The sequence below is a fragment of the Chanodichthys erythropterus genome, chromosome 20 (genome assembly GCF_024489055.1).
Source record: "Chanodichthys erythropterus isolate Z2021 chromosome 20, ASM2448905v1, whole genome shotgun sequence".
NCBI lineage: Eukaryota > Metazoa > Chordata > Actinopteri > Cypriniformes > Xenocyprididae > Chanodichthys > Chanodichthys erythropterus.
The window spans coordinates 22,274,772-22,295,794 of NC_090240.1; the positions used below are offsets into that span (position 1 = coordinate 22,274,772).

Here is a 21,023-nt window from a genome sequence, read left to right on the forward strand (position 1 = left end):
TCTGTAGCTGGATGGATTAATCCACTTAGCCTTCTCCATTTACTCCATAAATCTGAGCCGCTGAAGACGAGGTGGATTATTTTGTTTCCGAAGAAAATGCTCCCTTCAACTCTACCGAAATTCGTTTATGTCTGTGTGAATCATTTCACACTGGACTGCTTTGTGAAGAATTTCAATACAAAGGGACAATACAAAACAAAGGTTGTGATAAAAATGTTACTCAAGGATAGATCAGTAACTGTTTGTGATCCAGCTTCCAGTATCACTCCAGAGTGATACTGGATATGACGGTAATAAAAGTGAGAGCACTTTATTACAGTTCATCGGAGTTGATTTACGGATATAAAGTTTACCAGTTTATTAAGCACCACCCGAAAAGCCATATGGTCTTTATATATTTGTTTACTGTTAGTTGTAATGAGTGTTTCTGTGTACTTCGCTGTGTATGTTGATGATAATGCAAGGGAGAGTGAGTTTATGGATAATATTTTAATGCACACTTGCACTGTGTTTTATTAAGCCCTTACAGAGACAGACGCTTCATATTTTGTTTGAAGTACAAGAAACGTTATAAAACTCATCGGTAAACTTGCTTATACTATTATAGTGGATAAAAACAAGAAGACAATATAAGTTAGAACAGGTATAGTTTAGTTTAATTATGGTTATATCTCCATGCAGCATATATTCGCAGTTTCTGACATTATAATGCATCCTGACAGGGGAGAACGAGCTCTTGAAGCTCCGCCCTCTTAGGCCAAGCACAGCAGCTAATTTGCATTTAAAGGGCATGCACTGAAACTGCGCGTTTTTGCTCAACACCAAAAAGTGTTAATTTTAACATACTATAAAAAATAATCTGTGGGGTATTTTGAACTAAAACTTCACATACACTCTCTGGGGGTAACAGAGACTTATTTTACGTCTTGTAAAAAGGGGGCATAATGGGTCCCCTTTAAAATATCTTCCCCAGAAGAAAGAAAGTCATATAGGTTTAGAACGACATGAGTAAATAATGATAGAACTTTCATTTTTGGGTGAACTATCACTATAATGAAATGGAATCGCTAAGTGGAATCTGAATCAGTACCAGGATCATTCTATACAATTCTCATCTCCAATCTTTTCAAATCAAACTTTGTTTTAGAAATTGCATTGCCATAAAGTGCAAAGCTAACAAACACATGTCTCAAAATTGTAGCGCCAACAGCTGTTTTGCCTGCTGAGCGATCAATCAAAACTTCTGGCTGACCTGGGGTCAACCTCAAGATTAGCGCTTGCTCTGCCCTGAGCAGTGGACTACCGTGCCTGACTAATCAGCACAGGAGGTGTCATAAATTAGGATTTAATGATAAGTATTGTTGTACTCGATATGAGTGTGGTGATAAAGATGGTAATAATAGTATGTCTAATAATAACATTTCAAACACAGATCACACCAAGGCCTGTGATGGCAGAGTCTCTATGGTTTCCTAAAGACCAGGGCTTTCGCCAAACGTAATGTATTAGGATTACAATAATGGTGGTAAATGTTAATTATCATGGCATACAGCTGTAGTGCTTTCCCCCTTGTTTATTTCTCTAGAATAATATGGTCATTCATAACATTTCACCAAAGCTTACCCACAAAAAAACATTTAATTAAAACTCTGTTTGCTCTACAGCAAAGGTCATTGAGTTTTGTATGTCTGCTCAGTTTAGGCCAGAAGTATACAAAAAGGATAAAAAAACAAAACATAAAAGTAGTTCATAACGACATAAATTTCAGTCTTTTTCTCATCCAAAGCTATCATATGGATTGTAAAATAGTCATATGGACTACTTTTATGGTGCTTTTCTGTCATTTTTGAATTGTAATTTTGTGGAAAAGAGTAGCCTAGTTGTCAGGATCTCTTCTTTTGTGTTCCCTACAGGTTTCAAACGACATTAGATTTAGTAAATGATATTTTACATTCCTTTGACATATCTTAATCTAATCATCAGATTATACAGGTATTGATGTGCTTTTAAAGCATTGTCTGATTCTTGTCTTTTTCGTCTGAGCAAACTATTGATTTCCACTGTTCTCCGTCTCCTCTATGTATTCCACCTTTGTACCTCTTTCAGTGTATGTTTCGTTGCACAGGGACCAACTGATGTTTTGTGGGATTTCAGGCCATCTTTTTTTGGATTCAGGCCATTGTGGTGACCTGTGTGCTTTGGAGAATTGAGAACTCTGAAAGGTTTAAGTAGATTTCAGAGCAGTATGGCATTTCATTTGGCTCATAGCTTGTAGAAAATTGCTTGATTTGCCTCGGCATTTCCTTTAAATTCTGTGACTTGGACTGCTGAGAGCTCAATGTCTACAGTATAATCCTTAGATTAGGACGCCTTCAGTTTCATGCCATTTTTTTATTTGGGATTAATCGAGTATTTGTGTGAAGGAATGCTGTGTTTGCTGTTCAACGTGAATTTGTCAAGCACTACCCAGTACCATTTTGCCCTTTCCAAGTTCATCATAAATAATGATAAAAAATTCCTGACATGGTGCTTTGAAGTCTCTTAGGAACATAGCGGCTCCCTGTGAGAACTTTCTCTTAAACCAGTTTCTCTGTGTATTTATGTAAACAATACATAATGTCCATGCCGGGGAGGAGAAGGAGGAGGTGTTTGTCACGTGCCTGTCACGTGTGTCACTGTGCTTGTCTGACCTTGTGTGCTTGTGACAGACAGGCTCAGTGTAGTCCTGGAGCACATTAGCACAGGGCTCAGAATAGAAATGAGGAACACATTTATTTTATGGACTTCAGTAACATCGGAGTAACATCGAAGGGCCACTTTTATCTCTTTTTCACTTATGTTTATGTAATGAACTATCTGTTAACCCATGAATTAAAATTATTTACTCATTCTTATGTTTTTGCAAACTCGTCTGTTTTTTTTTATGTAAGAGAAAAGTAACTTTGAAAAGTAACTTCTTTTGTGACCGTAACTACAGACTTCTGAAACCATGCAATACCTTGAATATTATAGTTGATTCATATAACTGAATTTGGGATGAAGTGATCTTGTATTAAAAACCTGATATACACTACCGTTCAATTAAAGGGATAGCTCACCCAAAAATGAAAATTTGATGTTTATCTGCTTACCCCTAGTGCATCCAAGATGTAGGTGACTTTGTTTCTTCAGTAGAACACAAATTATGATTTTTAACTCCAACCGTTGCCGTCTGTCAGCAAATAAAGCTAGTGGATGGGAACTCGAACAATAAGAGTCGAAAAATCTTGCTTAGACAAGTCCAAATTAAACCCTGCGGCTCGTGACGACACATTGATGTCCTAAGACATGAAACGATCGGTTTCAGCGAGAAACCGAACAGTATTTATATATTTTTTTACCTCTAAAACACCACTATTTCCAACTGCGTTCATAAGCCATTCGGTGTCACGTGATCATCATAAGAAATCATTGTTTCTTATTATTATCAACATTGAAAACGATGCTGCTTCTGCTTAATATTTTTATGGAAATTGTGATTCATTATTTCAGGATTTTTTATAAATAGAAAGTTCAAAAGAACTGCATTTATTTGAAATGGATTTTTTTTTTTTTTTTTTTTTTTGGAACAAAACTAAGAGGATTAGAGCAAAGCAATAAAAAAAAAAAAAACATCTCGAGATTGAAGTTGTTAAATTTCGAGAAAAAAGTCGAGATAAAATGTTGAGAATAAACTCGTTAAATTATGAGGAAAAAGTTGTTAAATTACGAGAAAAAAGTTTGAGATAAAATGTTGAGAATAAAGTCATTAAATTATGAGAAAAAGTTGTTAAATTACGAGAACAAATTCGTTAAATTATGAGAAAAATGTTAAATTTCGAGAAAAAAGTCGAGATAAAATGTTGAGAATAAAGGCATTAAATTATGAGAAAAAAGTCGTTAAATTTCGAGAAAAAAGTCGAGATAAAATGTTGAGAATAAAGGCATTAAATTATGAGAAAAAAGTAGTTAAATTTCGAGAAAAAAGTCGAGATAAAATGTTGAGAATAAACTCGTTAAATTATGAGGAAAAAGTTGTTAAATTACGAGAACAAATTTGTGAAATTTCGAGAAAAAATTCGAGATAAAATGTTGAGAATAAAGTCATTAAATTATGAGAAAAAAGTTGATAAATTATGAGAACAAATACGTTAAATTATGAGAAAAATTTTGTTAAATTTCGAGAAAAAAAGTCTAGATAAAATGTTGAGAATAAAGTCATTAAATGAGAAAAAACTCGTTAAATTTTGAGAAAAAAGTCGAGATAAAATGTTGAGAATAAACTCATTAAATTATGAGAAAAAAGTTGTTAAATTACGAATTTGCTCTCATAATTTAACGACTTTTTTCTCAAAATTTAATGAGTTTTTTCACGTAATTTAATGAGTTTATTCTCAACATTTTATTTAGACTTTTCTCGAAATTTAACAACTTTAATCTCGAGATGGTTTTATTTTTTATTATTGCTTGGCCCTAATCCTCTTCTGTACACTTCACTGTCACTTTTGATTTTTTTTTTTGTTTTTGTTTTTTTTAAATGTATAACTCCAAACATTTGAACTGTATAGTGTAACCAACAATTTATTTTCATGTTATGCCCAATACTACACTTGTATACTATTTTAAAACACCAAAAATCAATCATTTTGACTACTACAAATAAGTTTAGGTGTTACATTATAACATTATAAGGTGCACTGCTAATTTTCTGTTGCTTTTTGTGATGTTCGACAACCCCAGGTCACTATGAGCTGTTCATTATATTGCACTAGCTCAGGGGTGTCCAAACTCAGTCCTGGAGGGCCATTGTCCTGCAGAGTTTAGTTTCTACTTACCACAATACACCTGCTTGGAAATTTCCTGTAGGCCTAAAAACCTTGATTATCTGGTTCAGGTGTGTTTAATTGAGGTTGGAGCTGCAGGACAGTGGCCCTCTAGGAGCAGGATTGGACACCCCTGCACTAGCTATTTCTTCAGAAATGTCTTCTTTGTTTTCCACCAAACAAAATAACAGCACGACATTGAGAAGAGTTGTCAAAAGTACTGACTTCAGTCCTTCTCAAAAATGTGACGCTTTGAGAGTTGAGCAGATTCATAAACATGATTGGCCATTGTGTTCACATGTTGTAAATAGTCATCAATGACGCTCTTCACCGAGCGCATACACACATACACACGGGAGCATTTGAAAGCAGGCATCTATTTTAATTTTTGGTTAAAACGATCCCTTTAACCATTAGAACAGATGGGTAAAAACTCAGTTTTCAGTCTCACGCACTGAAGCTTTTTAGGTCAGTGCTAATATGTTAGTTTGTTTGGATCCTCCGTTTGTTTTCCCTTGGCTTTCTGTTTGTGATCATTTGTATACAGCTGTCATATGTCCTGAGCCCAAAGGCATCAAGCCTATTATACTATTGCTGAATATGTCTAATTCACAGCTGTTTGTTTTGATGAGATAATTATTGCGCTATAAAAGGCGAATGCATCTTTTGCCCTGCTGAGGGCTTCTTTCATAGTCTAGAATCAGATGACTGACTCTGTGGCCTATTTGTAAATTTGCTTCTTTCTTCAGGCTGACATTGTAATTTATCAGGGGCCCAGGGCCTCAAACTGTTATGAATGATAAAGAAATAAACTATCCTATATTAGAACATAGAGGAAATGACTTTGATTCTGCATGACCCGCATAGCGGGCTTCATATTCCTGAATACATTTTGTTTTAAATGGAGAAAGAAACTTTGACCTTAACCTCATTGCACTTGCTTTTTTCCTCATGTTTATGAGTGGACTTTAAATCCTCATAAACTACCATTTCTTTGCCATAAAACATAGCATAAAATGCTCTGTGGTAAAGTTGTGTTTCATATGCCTGCTTTTTAATGCATTCAGTGATGTAGGGATGAGAACTCAGAAGTTATGACAGGTTCATTAGAGGTCAAATATGTTTTTATGTGTTTGTCCTTCCAAGAATTTTCTTGGTAAGGCAGTTCACAGACCGCCCTTAAAACTTAAAAGCTTTCTCACTCATGCTGCAAACACTTCAGCTGCATCCGACATTCCCTTCAAATAAACATCATGATTAAATTGTCGATATAGTCCTCCATGGACCTTTAACTAAATCCGAGCATAATGTCCTGCACTTATACGTGTGTATATAATATTACGTTTCTGGGCCGAGTTCCAGTGAGAGCAGGGCTTTGGCTTTCTTATGTAACAGCACAGTGAAACTAGAGCTTTCGCTCAACAGCGACTTCCCAGAAACTGACTGTTTTGCCTACTTATCTATTCATTTAGATGTTCTGCCTCCTCTTTTTTTCATCCGCACTCGTTCTCCACCACTCCTCCTGCTCTAATTCCCTCTGATCTTGTTTGTTTGCTTTGTGCAATGGCTCCTGAGATCAGGATTGACAGGGAAAGAGTTAATCCTTATGGTATAGCAGCTGTGTCCAAGCATCTCTCATACAATGAAAGTCAATGGTGACCAAAGCAGTCAAACAATAATGTCAGTGAATAATGGCTTAAATCTGAATGTGGTCGTGACGAACAGGGCGGGCGAGAGCCGTGAGTGAACGGCGCGAGGCCGGTGATGCGAGTGATAACGAGCATCACCTGCGAGGCGTGCCGGCCTCGAGTCTCTCACGGAGGAGCTCCGGAGGCATAAAAGGAGGAGCGACTACAGTGAAGGATGAGAGAGGACCAGGCCTGGACTTTATTTTATGTTTTATTATGTTTGTGTGGCCGGCAGACGTCCGCGAGGGTCTGCCGGCATTACTTTCGTTTTGTTCTTTGTTTATTTTACATTAAAAGTTACGTTGAATGTTCGCCGGTTCCCGCCTCCTTCTTCCCACATTTACGAACCGTGTTACAGTGGTATTCACATAATGTAATAACAATGTTAAATGTATCTTTAGCAAATCTCAAAATGAATATCCATTTTTCATGCTGTTATAATTATAATGTTATGCCTAAATTCACAGTTTTTAGTGTTTTCACTAAAAGAACCAACCCGTTCTTCTGGGAATCGGAGTACTCTCGTCACACTGTATGTTTTGTGCCATAGATTAAGTATAAGACTGTATCAGAATAAAGCAGGAGATGGAGAGGAAGATGGTATACAAACATAAATCAGCCAGCTCCTATGCAACAACTATAAAACTTCTATGCAACATTCCAGTGTTACACCCGTTTCACGTTGGACACGCAGGCAAAGGGGAAGCTGTGCATCTAGTGTGAAACAGGCCTTAGCGAGGGATGTGCTGACATGGCGTAGTAGCAGGTCAAGTGCTGGCAATCAGTGTTTCTATCTGTGCGAGAGTGAGGGGCTGTTAGAGCGTTGAGTGGTCCTAGTAGCTTGAGGGGTTTTTAGGGCGCTCACAGCAGCAAACGTCTAGATTGCATGATCTTCCCTAAGGATGGTCTGTGGTATTGTGCCAGGACTGAGATGCTGTAATGGGGTTCCATTGAAATCTGGGGAAAATATTGAAATCTCCCAATGAGCGTCAAGCTTTGTTTTGAAAATCTCCCTTTGTCTCTGGGAGATGTGCCACATGATTTTAAAACATAAATGCATCAGTATTCTTCCTTTATCTATTGCATGGCCTTGATCCAAATCTGCTGAGCCCATTGTGTTTGGTACCATTTTTCTCAAAGTTCATTGAATGGATTCACTGCTCAACTCAGACCAATTTTTGTTTGGCCCAAGCTGTGACTTAGCTCAGTGCCAAAAAGGCCCAAGTAACACTTTCCTTTCCTTTCCTTTCCTTTCCTTTCCTTTCCTTTCCTTTCCTTTCCTTTCCTTTCCTTTCCTTTCCTTTCCTTTCCTTTCCTTTCCTTTCCTTTCCTTTCCTTTCCTGTCCTGTCCTGTCCTGTCCTGTCCTGTCCTGTCCTGTATTCCTGTCCTGTATTCCTGTCCTGTATTCCTTTCCATTCCTTTCCTTTCCTTTCCTTTCCTTTCCTTTCCTTTCCTTTCCTTTCCTTTCCTTTCCTTTCCTTTCCTGTCCTTTCCTTTCCTTTCCTTTCCTTTCCTTTCCTGTCCTTTCCTGTATTCTTTTTCTTTCTTTCTTTCTTTCTTTCTTTCTTTCTTTCTTTCTTTCTTTCTTTCTTTCTTTCTTTCTTTCTTTCTTTCTTTCTTTCTTTCTTTCTTTCTTTCTTTCTTTCTTTCTTTCTTTCTTTCTTTCTTTCTTTCTTTCTTTCTTTCTTTCTTTCTTTCTTTCTTTCTTTCTTTCTTTCTTGTTATTTTGTTCTTTTCCTTCATGCCTTTCTTTATTCCAATTTCCATTAATTTCTCTCTTTCCTTTCCTTTCCTTTCCTGTCCTTTCCTTCATTTGTTCGTTTGTTCCTTCCTTTCCTTTCCTTTTTTCTTTGTGCCTGCCTTCTTTCCTTCAAACAGAAATTTTATTGAAAACAAAACTAAAACAATTTAATAAAGCTTATTTAAATAATATTTTCCCCTCTCTGTCTTTCTTCATTACTTTCTTTGTTCCAAGAAAGTGACAAAGTGAACTGAGAGTAAATCCACCCAAGCACAAGTCATGTTTGACAAAGTTAATGGTCTGGAAGTGACACCACTCCCTATAACTTGATGTTTTCAACTTGTGGTTGCCAAGACAGCAACAACATCTGGATGGATTTCTGCTCTAGTCTTGAGTCATGTGACCCCACAGCGCATTTAAATCTTGAACACCATCATTATATCATAGTCATGAAACATGTAATGACTTCATATTCATAGTCTGTGATATATTTGTGCATCTTTCAGAGGAGATGGGAAGAGCACAGTTTGCAAATAATTATTTTGTTAGTTTCTTTCTGTTTCTCAGTCTTTTCTGTATCTCCTTCATGTTGGCTGCCTTTGTGGCACTGCTAAATTCTGTTACAAGCAGAAGAAGCTTCAGTGTACCACCTTATAAGCCAATGTTTAGACTATTTGGAAAGAAGAGATCCTGTTAAAGAGGAAGGCACTAAGTGTCACTCTTCCCACATCAGCCCTTCTCCATACAATCATGTGTCAGCAACATTTTGAAAGGTATGTTTTGGATGCAGAAATGGTGTATACTGTATACAAATTCTTACTCCCAAGCAGAAAAGTCCTCACATGAGAGTAAGAAACAGTTTCACATATAATGAATACTAAGGATTTGGAAAGACATAGTTTGGCTCGATGTCCCTACTTTCTAGTTTACCACTTTGGCATCAAAGGTTCAATCTGTGTCAGTTCAGGTCAGCTTTAATATGGTGATTAAATAAAACAGCAGTGTCTTTATTCTCTGACATTTCTAAACACATAGTCCCCTAACACTGAGAGACTGACTGCTCGCTGTGTGCCTCATTGTCTTACACATACACACACACATGCTCAGTGAATGATCTGACAGTTTCATTTAATCAGTTTTGCCGTGAGGTAAAAGCATGTGACATTTCTTCTGTCAGATCTGTCAGCTCAAATGTCAGCCGCTTTTTTAAATTTCACTGATATGATCTTCTCTAAGTCAGTGTGATACAGATGAAATAATACAGATGAACTGAGGGGAGCTGCTGTATTTTGGAGATCACAGGAATGAAGCAGGTGGGCTTGTTGTCATGTATCAGTACAAAAACATTTTTGATAGTGCTTCTGATCGAATGCAACCATGACATTTATGGTAAACTGGCACATTTTATGGATTGGCCTTTTCTAATTTTTTAGTAGAGAACTTTAACTCATCAGAAACAAGTAACTGATTAAATAACTACTTAAAGGTGCCATAGAACGCATTTTCAAAAGATGTAATATAAGTCTAAGGTGTCCCCTGAATGTGTCTGAAGTTTCAGCTCAAAATACCCCATAGATTTTTTTTTTATTCATTTTTTTAACTGCCTATTTTGGGGCATAATTAAATATGCTCTGATTCAGGGTTGCGGCCCCTTTAAATTCTCGTGCTCCCTGCCCCCGAGCTTGCGACTGCCTTAAACAGCATAAACAAAGTTCACACAGCTAATATAACCCTCAAAATGGATCTTAACAAAGTGTTCGTCATGCAACATGTCTAATTGCGTAAGTATAGCATTTATTTGGATGTTTACATTTGATTTAACCATATTTAACAGCAACATGCTAACGAAACATTTAGAAAGACAATTTACAAATATCACTAAAAATATCATGATATCATGGATCATGTCAGTTTTTATTGCTCCATCTGCCATTTTTCACTATTGTCCTTGCTTGCTTACCTAGTCTGATGATTCAGCTGTGCACATCCAGATGTCCTGCCCTTGTTTAATGCCTTGAACATGGGCTGGCATATGCAAATATTGGAGTCATACATATTAATGATCCCCACTGTTACGTAACAGTCGGTGTTATGTTGAGATTCGCCTGTTCTTCGGAGGTCTTTTAAACAAATGAGATTCATATAAGAAGGAGGAAACAATGGAGTTTGAGACTCACTGCATGTCATTTCCATGTACTGAACTCTTGCTATTTAACTATGCCAAGGTAAATTCAATTTTTCATTCTACGGCACCTTTAAAATTACTTAAAATATGAGTATGATACGTATACTACCATTCAAAAGTTTGGGGTCTTTTTTTTTTTTTTTTTTTTTTTTTTTAAGAAATCAATACTTTTATTTAGCAAGAATGATTTTAAATTGGTCATAAGTGACAGTAAAGACATTTATAATGTTACAAGATTTCTATTTCTAATGCTAATCTTTTGAAATTTCTATTAATCAAAGAATTCTGAAAAAATGTATCACATTTTCCACAAACTGTTTTCAACGTTGATAATAAGAAATGTTTCTTCAGCAGCAAATCGGCATATTAGAATGATTTCTGAAGGATCATGTGACACTGAAGACTGGAGTAATGATGCTGAAAATACTGGAAAAAGGAATAAATTGCTTTTTTTGACTGTATTTTTATCAAATAAATGAAGCCTTGAGTATGAGACTTCTTTCAAAAACATTCAAAATTCATACCTACCTCAAACTTTTGTACGCTATATTGTGTTTATTTGCAAATGCTATATCACTGACAACATTTTCAAAGTAATTTCAGTCTTTTTTTAAATCTTTTTCTTTTAAATTAATGAACAATATGCATTTAATTAAAAAAACAAACAAGATTTAATAATAATTACTCACTGAGAGACACAGAATCCCATTAGAAAATTAAACTCCCACCATTAGAGTAATCCGCACATACAATCTATGTCTATATAAAGACCATCTGATTTTTATAATTTCACATGTTCGTTTCCAGAAAATGAAATGGTGACCTCTTGACCTGTTAACAAAAAGCCCTGCTATGGAGAAAATGCAGTCTGCCTGCACATTGATATCTGTTTGCCCAAGTTTCTTGTAGCATTTCACATTTTTTTCCAACACATAAGTGGATAATCATCACATGGGATATATGACTCTAACAAGAATCACATTTGAATCAAAATATTGCTAAACTTGGAAGCTTAAAGTACACATGACATCACATATCCACAGCACCACCCCATTGTATTCAGTTATAACGGCGCAATTTAGGTAAGAGATTCAGTGGCAAGCAAAAGCACAAAGATGAATCAGTTTTTGCCATTAGTGTATTACTCGAGTTATCTCAAATAGTATTTTGCGAGTCAATTAGTTGGAGAATGATTACTCGCCTAGTTGATTACTTTCTGCACATCTTGTTGCATTCTTTTTCTGGCCACAGTTAAATAATTACCAATCTGTTGTGTCTGCGGCCATATCCTCACATTTTCCATGTCTAATCAGCTCGGTGGCTTGGACCGTTGGCGTTAGTTAGAGTCCTTTGAATAGAACTGCCTTTTTTAGTTTTGGAAAACTTGTGCAGATGGACCACACAACCCACCTTATTGCTAAAATTACGCAAACCAATAACGTCATCTGCGCATATGGATTCCTGATGGGTCTGGCTTTTCTTCCTGAACTCTAAAATCTGAAGATGTTTGTTCATTCACTCTAGGGACACTTGAAAGAGGGAGTGAAGCTATTATTCTGAAGCTCTGCTGTGCCATTTCTTGTCAAGTGGATAAATAAAGACAGTTTCTCTTTGGCAAAGTAGAAAATGCTTGTTGCAGAGAAATTGGCCTTAACAAATTCTCTCAGGCAAACTGTTTCTGGCTGATGGAAAATTCACTAGATGCGTTTGCATGGGTTGTCGATGGTAGAACTGTATGCGTGATAATCACTTTTTGACCTTGTGTGTTCACGGTCATAATCAATATTTCAACTCATGTTATGACCATGTAAACCCGATAACATATCCATGCAAGGAGACTAGGAAGAGACAGAACATAGTTTAACTATCTGTGGAGCACTGTCTACATGGAGACAGTTTTCACATATTCAGAAGTAATGGGTCTAGCTCAAGAAGGGTCTAATGGGCCTAGAAAATGAATTCAACTGTATGATTTCAGAAACTTTACAGCTGAAATGATTTTCTGGATGTATATGAGGGAGGCGCAGTGACTCAGCGGGTAGCACTGTTGCCTCACAAACCGGTTCAAGTCCCAGCTGAGCATGGAGTAATTTTTGTGCAGAGTTTGCATGTTCTCCCTGTGTCTGCATGGGTTTCCTCCGGGTGTTCCAGTTTCCCCCACAATCCAAAACATGCAGTATAGATGAATTGGAGACGCTAAATTGTCTGTAGGTGTGAATGCGTGTGTGTGTGTGTGTGTGTGTGTGTGAGTCCCAACCCATGTAATGGAGAGGGTTAGGGAAAGACCTGGCAACCTACCCCAGAAAAAAAAACATTGTCAAGAAAATTCATAGACAGTCTCTCGCTAATGAAATCATAGAATTACCAAGAGTCGAACAGGACTGAAGTGGTTAATGAGAGAGAATGAGATGAGATGTTTACATATATGTGGAGTATTTTTTAAGACAATTAAACATCTCCCCATAATTTTTTACACTTATAAAAATCTAATGAGAATAACCTTTGAGTTAATAGAAATAATTAAAAAAATGGAAACTGTGCTTTAAAAAAACAACTTAAAAGTAAAATTGATGCATTACAGTACTTGGAATTTGGGGAAGAAATGTACTTAATCTTAAAGGTCTTAAAATAGGCTTTTAAATCCAAAATATAGTTTTTGATTTGTGGTTGCATGTGACCTGGATATGTTTTTCTGAGATTAACTGATTAAAATGTTGTCGATTATAACCATGTGCTGTAAGACCGCAAACCATCTTAAGTTCCCTTAAACACACAGGTTTGGCCGCATACCATCTAAACCCCAGATACTTTTACTGATATAGAGATAAAAGACCTGAAACACAAAGCTGATTGCTGGATGCTTTTCATATTACTGCAGAAAGTAGGCCTAACTCCTTCCAATATTACATTTAATTGGTCTTCAGCTGTTCTTGGACATTATGATTGCATTTCTTTGTGCTCTGTAACTGCGTTGTGTTTTTGTTTGCTTAAATTGCTTATATATATATATAATGAACTGCTAATGACACTGAAATGCAGAATAATAATTAAAAACAAAAAGCAGCTTCAGTAAAGCCTGTGATTGGATCAAAATAATTAATATTTCATTTTTTCCTTGAACACACTGTGAACTGATTGAAGTTGAAGGACAAGGAATGAAATGTTTTGACTTTTATTTCTGGACAAATTTTTTTTTTTTCCCCTCCAGTATTCACTTTTAATCACATCCTCAGAGATACTGACTTCCAAGCATTTATTTTCAGCATTGGAAAGCAACTTTATTCCCTCAATATGTCTTTTTGATATAGACTCTTTCTTTCTTGAGATTTTGTGTATTCAGTATGATTGATGTAGTACAGTAAGACAGTCAGAGATACTCTACCCCAGCTTTCTGGACCTCATTGCCGATACATTGTGTCTGGTATCTGTTCTGTGTTCATTACTAATGTTATAATGATCATAGGAAATGGTAGCTAGATCCTCAAAGGTCATGTGTTTCAAAGGTGGGATGGATAGAAAAATGAGTAAGAACATTTTAGGACAGTACATGACACGAGTCACCGTTTTGCCATTCAATAAGGCAAAAAATGATCATGATATGTAGCCAGACATGGTTGAATTAGAAAGACATCAATCCTTCTTGGTTTTCCTTCTAGACTGGAAAATATTCATAATCACTATTGGCTGAATGAGTTTGTATGCTCAGGTTTTTGTTTTTCCCAATCAGATGTGCAGACATATATATTATCTATCTATCTGTCTGTCTGTCTTAGTTTATGAAATCAATAAATCATACAGTGAACAGTGTGGGTGTACTGATGGTTATCGTCATGAAGGTGCAGTTTTGTTTTAACGAAGCTGTAAGCTGTCTAATAGGTGAGTGACCAGATTAAAGGATTAGTCTACTTTTAAATAAACTTTTCTTGATAATTTACTCACCCCCATGTCATCCAAGATGTCCATGTCTTTCTTCAGTCGAAAAGAAATTAAAGTTTTTGATAAAAAACATTCCAGGATTATTCTCCTTATAGTAGACTTCAATGGGCACCAAACAGTTGAAGGTCAGAATTAGTTTCACTGCAGCTTCAAAATGTTCAACACGATCCCAGATGAGAAATAAGTGTTTTATCTAGACAAAACCATCGCTCATTTTCTGAAAAAAAAAAAATAGAAAATTATCTGAGTTTTAACCAGAAATGCTCATCTTGAACTAGCTCTCCTTTTCTTCTCTTTATGAATTCCAGCAGTCTAGACACTGCTAAGTGTATTACTGCCCTCCACAGGCCAAAGTTTGAACTAATATTTATATGCAATATGCTAGTTCAATAGTATATAACAATTAGTTCAAATTTTGGCCTGTGGAGGGCAGTAATACGCTTAGCAGTGTCTACACTGCTGGAATTCAAATGGAGGAGAAGAAGAGAGCTAGTTCAAGATGAGCATTTAAGGTTAAAACTTATATACTTTTAATTTTTTTTTCAGAAAATGAGCGATGGTTTCTCTAGATAAGACCATTATTTCTCATCTGGGATTGTGTTGAACAATTTGAAACTGCAGTGAAACTAATTTTGACCTTCAACTGTTTGGTGCCCATTGAAGTCCACTATATGGAGAATAATCCTGGAATGTTTTCATCAAAAACTTTAATTTAATTTCGACTGAAGAAAGAAAGACATGAACATCTTGGATGACATGGGGGTGAATAAATTATTGAGAAAAGTTTATTTAAAAGTGGACTAATCCTTTAATATTAATTGAGCTAAGTTGTTACCATTTTTGTGACATCAAAATCAGCATGGTAAATGTCCTCCTTTAAAACGAAGTGAGACCCATGTTGAAAGGGGTGAGCTTTGAATCTCAAAGAGGATCAATCTTTTCCTCTTTGTCCAAAAATCACCATTTCATTACTCTTGTCTTTCTTTTTCTCTGCAGTTATGTGCCAATGCAGTGATTTTCCTGTGCACCAACCTCATTGGCATCTGCACTCACTACCCAGCTGAGGTGTCTCAGAGACAGGCCTTCAAGGAGACCAGAGGATACATCCAAGCCAGAATACACCTTCAGAGAGAGAACCAGCAGCAGGTTGGCAAGCATTTGAGTACACAAACACACCTACCCGGCCACACTTGTTTACCTCATGAATGTGCATGAAGCATGCTGATAGCATGCTGTGCATTAGGTCTTAGCACAGTTAAACCTTGTGAGAAAAGATCCGACTTTAAATTTATCTATTTATCTATCTATCTACAGTGCACAGCATAAATGAGTACACCCCCTCTGAACAAATACAAAAGATGTATTTTCTTTATGATCACTAATACAATTCATGGGAAGATGGCAAAACTAAAATGTATTAAACATATACATAATAAAAACTGAGAAATGTATGTCATTAATAGCCATAAAATAAGTAAATTAGCCAATTTTATTTAAATTAAGGATTGCAGAAGTGAGTACACCCTAGATTTAATTCAACAAATGTATAATAGTACTTCTAGTACTTCTAGTACTCTAGTAGTGTTCTAGCACTCACTGCATTCTTTAAATTGTAATGTTGACATGCATTCTCTGTAAAGCTGCTTTAAAACGATATGTATCGTGAAAAGCGCTATACAAATAAATGTGAATTGAATTGAATAGAATAGTACTTAGTATGCCCTCCATAATTTTGAATATACTGCTCTGACCCTTCTTGGCACGGAGTGTACAAGTTCATGACTAATTGCCACATCTGTCCTGTTTTAACTCCTGGATGATGAGCTCCTTAAATGCCCTGATCTTTAATGGGGAATGTTGCTCAACTCGTCTCTACAGAATCCCCCACAGGCGCTCTAGAGTGTTAAGATTGAGTGCAATACATGTCCACAGAAGGTTTTTCACCTTGGGATGCTGAAAAAATGCCCAACAATGCAGGGAATGGGGAAAGGGTAACATCTTCTGTTTCAAGTTTGATACATACATATGTATTAGGGATTTTAGGGGAAAAAATACACACACGTGTTTGGAAATATTAATCTGTTGTTTGAAAAAAAAACTTTTTGTGCTTACTGGTGTCATCTCAAACCTGATCCAGGAGCGCCTGCTGCTCTCTGTGTTGCCAAGGCACGTTGCCATGGAGATGAAGGCAGATATCAACGCCAAGAAAGAGGATATGATGTTCCACAAGATCTACATCCAGAAACATGACAACGTCAGGTACGCAAATGCCAAGACCAGCATATGTAATGTTTGTCAATGTTGTCCTCACACCTCCCAAATGAGAACCGACACTGTTATAACACTCAGCGCCCATGTGATTAAAGCAGGCGACAAGTCTGGATAAAACACAGACACATTAGACACTGATACCGCTTAAGGTTATCTTTCCCAAGGCTGAAGCTATGTTGAATGCTTAAACGCAGATTAGTGCACTGACAGTCCTTGAGACGTGACTTTCCTTCATTCACCCCCCCCTTCCCCCCAAGTTGGGATACAGCAACTTATGATATAGCAGAAGTTACACAATCATTTAACAGAAGGCTGCGTGATATGACAGCAAACCACTTTAGTAATGCAGTTACATGTTTGAAGTGTGTGGAATTCAGCACTTATGAACATGCTGTCCGACATAACCTTAGCCAGCCTGAAGCATCTGTGCTTGGAAAACTTGAAAATTCAAAATTTCACGGACCGTGTAGGAATCTTGGTTTCCAAAATGTTGTGAATTTTATTAGCCATTTATGAAGGCAACAGTGCCATCTATTGTTGCTCGATAATGTGACCTTACAGTGTGTCCATTCTGTCATGTTTTAAATTGTAGTTGATGACTGTCTCTCCTCCTCATGGCTATGAGGGCTTTAAGGACACCAGCCAAGTCCTGCTTTTCTAATTGAAGGATAGACTAAAGTATTGAGAGTGGCCACCCTCCATTCAGAAAGTGAACTGAATCAATGTTTTTTCTCGTTTAGCCCATCAAATCAACTTCAGTGACCCAGACAAGGTGCTCTGTGATTATTGATCTCAATTTCTCTGTCTGTCTTTGTCTTCTGTCTGTCGTCTCAACAGTATCCTGTTTGCGGACATTGAGGGCTTCACCAGTTTGGCGTCTCAGTGCACGGCCCAGGAGCTGGTGATGACCCTTAATGAGCTTTTTGCTCGCTTTGATAAATTAGCTTGGGTAGGTGGACAACATTAATTCATTAGATTTTTTTTTTTAGAACATTTTTGGTCTAATTTTCCAATGAAAAAACTAAAAATACTTGAAATAAGGTACATTTACCTGAAGCAACTCTCCATAAAATAATAATACTTGTCAGAGAATGTACCTTTTAATATGAGTTTATTTTGTTTTTCTGCTCTGGCAGAGTTTTTATTTGTTTTTATTTTTTTTAGTATAAACAAGTTAAAAATCTGTTAGAGAATTTGACACTGTATTAAGACAAAATATATTTGTATTAAAGATACATTATATTAAAATAAGTCATAGGATCATATGCAGTGTTGCTATTCAAGTAAATAAATGTTTCTTTTTTTAAAGTGTTTTTTTAAATATATATTTACTGGTTAAAAAAGTAAAAAAAAATAAATAAAAACTAATTGAGAAGCTAGTATCGTTGATAGCTTATAAAATGGCCGATATTAAAATTTATACTATTTGTGCAATTTTGTCTAAATAAAATGTATAATATTTATTTATTTTGTCTCAAAAAATTTAAAATAAAACACTTAAGGCTAAAATCAATTGTTTTAAATGCTAGTGGTGAATTAAGACATCGCAACATGTAATGTACAGTATGAAAAAAGGATATTCTTTTTTAGATTTTGCTCAATTCAACATTATTAAATTATTACTGTTTGTAAAGAATAACTTTAAATGAGTGTTTGATGACAGCAAATGTAATCAAAATGTAAAAATAGAGGAAATGAACGTGCACAATTAAATGTGTGATATCAACTGATACTAATAGATTTAAACAAAAAAAATCTCAAAAAAACAGTCGATATGCTACTAAAAACCTATTTTACAACATTATATCCAGCTCTGGCAGCCACCCACAATGCCCCCAAACATCATAGAATCCTATAAGTGAGGAATTCTGCAATAATAATTGCATAAATGTGCTGTTATGTCTGAATTCTTAGGAAAACCACTGTCTGCGGATCAAGATCCTGGGGGATTGTTATTACTGTGTGTCTGGACTTCCGGAGCCGAGAGCAGATCATGCGCACTGCTGTGTTGAGATGGGAGTGGACATGATTGAGGCCATATCGTAAGTTTCTCTACACATCATTTCCTATATCGATCTCTCTTCCTCATCAAGAATTTTTCATTTAATGTACATGTGCAGATTGGTGCGAGAAGTCACCGGAGTGAACGTGAACATGCGCGTGGGCATACATAGCGGCCGCGTGCACTGTGGGGTGCTCGGTTTGCGCAAATGGCAGTTTGATGTCTGGTCCAACGATGTCACACTGGCCAACCAGATGGAGGCCGGAGGACAAGCAGGGTAAAAATGAACACCACCTATCAAAAATGTGATCAGTATTAAGATGTTTCATATTTAACGTTGGCTGTAAAGGATGTAGAGATTTGTGTTAAGCAGTGACTGTACTAAAATTCTTACATTGTGAATGTTTACAGTCGGATCCACATCACTAAAGCCACACTGCAGTATTTAAATGGTGACTATGAAGTGGAACCAGGTCATGGAGGGGAGAGAAACGCATACTTGAATAACAACAACATTGAGACGTTTTTTGTGTTGGGCTGCAGTCAGAAACGGGTCAGTCACATACAGGCATATGGACATTATTTTTTAGGGCTGTGACTGTTTTTTTGTTTGTTTGTTTGTTTGTGTTTTTGGTAATTGTTATATGTGGTTATATATATATATATATATATATATATATATATATATATATATATATATATATATATATATATATATATATATATATATATATATATATATATATATATATAAAATTTAAATTTTTTAATCGATTGACAGCCCTAATATATATATATATATATATATTATATAAAATTTAAATTTTTGTACATTAAATGAATAATCCCAGGATCTTGATCTGCAGACTTCTTAGGAAAACCACTGTCTGCGGATCAAGATCCTGGGATTATTCATTTAATGTACAAAAATTTAAATTTTATATATATATATATATATAATATTAGGGCTGTCAATCGATTAAAAAATTTAAATTTTATATTACCTAATAAAAAAAAAAATATATATATATATATATATATATATATATATATATATATATATATATATATATATAATATTTAATATATATATTATATTATATATATATATTAGGGCTGTCAATCGATTAAAAAATTTAATCTAATTAATTACATACTCTGTGATTAATTAATCGCATACATAATTTTTGCTGTGAAAGTATTAAATATTTCAATTCAAATGAATCAATGAATAATCAGCATTAGTGACATTACAGTCCAAAAACTCTTTTATTATTATTTTCACTGTTCAAATAATGGCCATAACAATCAACAATATGACCTAATATGCTAAGGAAATAAATTCAGAAGTGCTTCAGGAAGAAGATTTGATGATGTGTGCCGTAACACCAGAGGTTGCGTTAGACTTTAACTTTGTTCATCATTTTGACGGACAGATTCATAAAAAATCCGTCATAATCCATTATTACCCGTCATTTTAATTTTCATCTTTTAATTATAATAGAACGAACACAATTAATTGCTTTTATTTTTGTTCACATTTGAATTGGTAATTCACACGTGATATTTCTCTTTACTGTACTATAGGCTACATGTTGGCCATTAAAGAAAACAGTTTCATATTTATGTTTAAATGTTTTAAATTCATCTATTTGATTATTAAAAGTGAATATATCGGGAGACATGGAGTGGGTCAGACATGATTTTGACCACTTCATGAAGTTTTGGTTGGTAGAAAGCCTTTCTTTAAAGTGAATTTCGTTTTGTAAAAAATTGTATCTGAATTTTAATCAATGTTTCATCAACCAATTACCTGGATGTAATAAAGAAGCAGCAAATATAGCAGAAAATATAATCATGACATGGAGGCGCGGGCGCGATCACTGGCGCGTGAACTGGAACGCGTCTTACACGAATGAACCGAAACTCGGTGTATAGGCTGCTTGCCTCAGAGACATGAGAAATATTTCTATAGAAAGCATGAAATATCTACTTTAACAACGTGCTAGGTCGTATCTCCGGATTAACGTTAACTCCTGGATGCTTTGCATTGATGTGGTAGTCTTCTTTAGAGTGGACGAACTCCAGTGATATGTAAATTCCTTGCTGCAGACGACTTTATTTTTATCAACACTTCCATCAGGCTGTTTTTTATAAGTACCTGTAAATGTTCCAGTCAATGATCCAGGCAGCGCCAGTGCGTTCTCGTCTCCCTCCTTCATTTTACAGTCAAATAGTGGCTAGAACGGCTCCAGGTTCAAAGGTCAATACGGAATGGATTAATCTGCGTTATTTTTTTTACACGTTATTTTTTTTACGCGTTATTTTTTTCTCAGATTAATTCATCGGAATTAACGC

At 35.7% G+C, this 21,023-nt stretch overlaps 1 protein-coding gene across 6 annotated transcripts in view; it reads left to right on the forward strand.

Moving 5' to 3' along the window:
• adcy6b (adenylate cyclase 6b) overlaps nt 1-21,023 on the forward strand; it is a 52,092-nt gene that overhangs the window by 16,869 nt on the left and 14,200 nt on the right. For all 6 annotated transcript variants that reach the window (XR_010892829.1, XM_067370724.1, XM_067370725.1 and 3 more), the window contains 6 exons: nt 15,389-15,538; nt 16,530-16,651; nt 17,501-17,612; nt 18,578-18,705; nt 18,784-18,942; nt 19,077-19,218. Coding sequence is in view for 5 of the 6 variants with exons in the window: in XM_067370724.1 (XP_067226825.1) it covers nt 15,389-15,538; nt 16,530-16,651; nt 17,501-17,612; nt 18,578-18,705; nt 18,784-18,942; nt 19,077-19,218 (813 nt within the window). In the remaining variant the exon portion in view is untranslated. The remainder of the gene's footprint in view (nt 1-15,388; nt 15,539-16,529; nt 16,652-17,500; nt 17,613-18,577; nt 18,706-18,783; nt 18,943-19,076; nt 19,219-21,023) is intronic.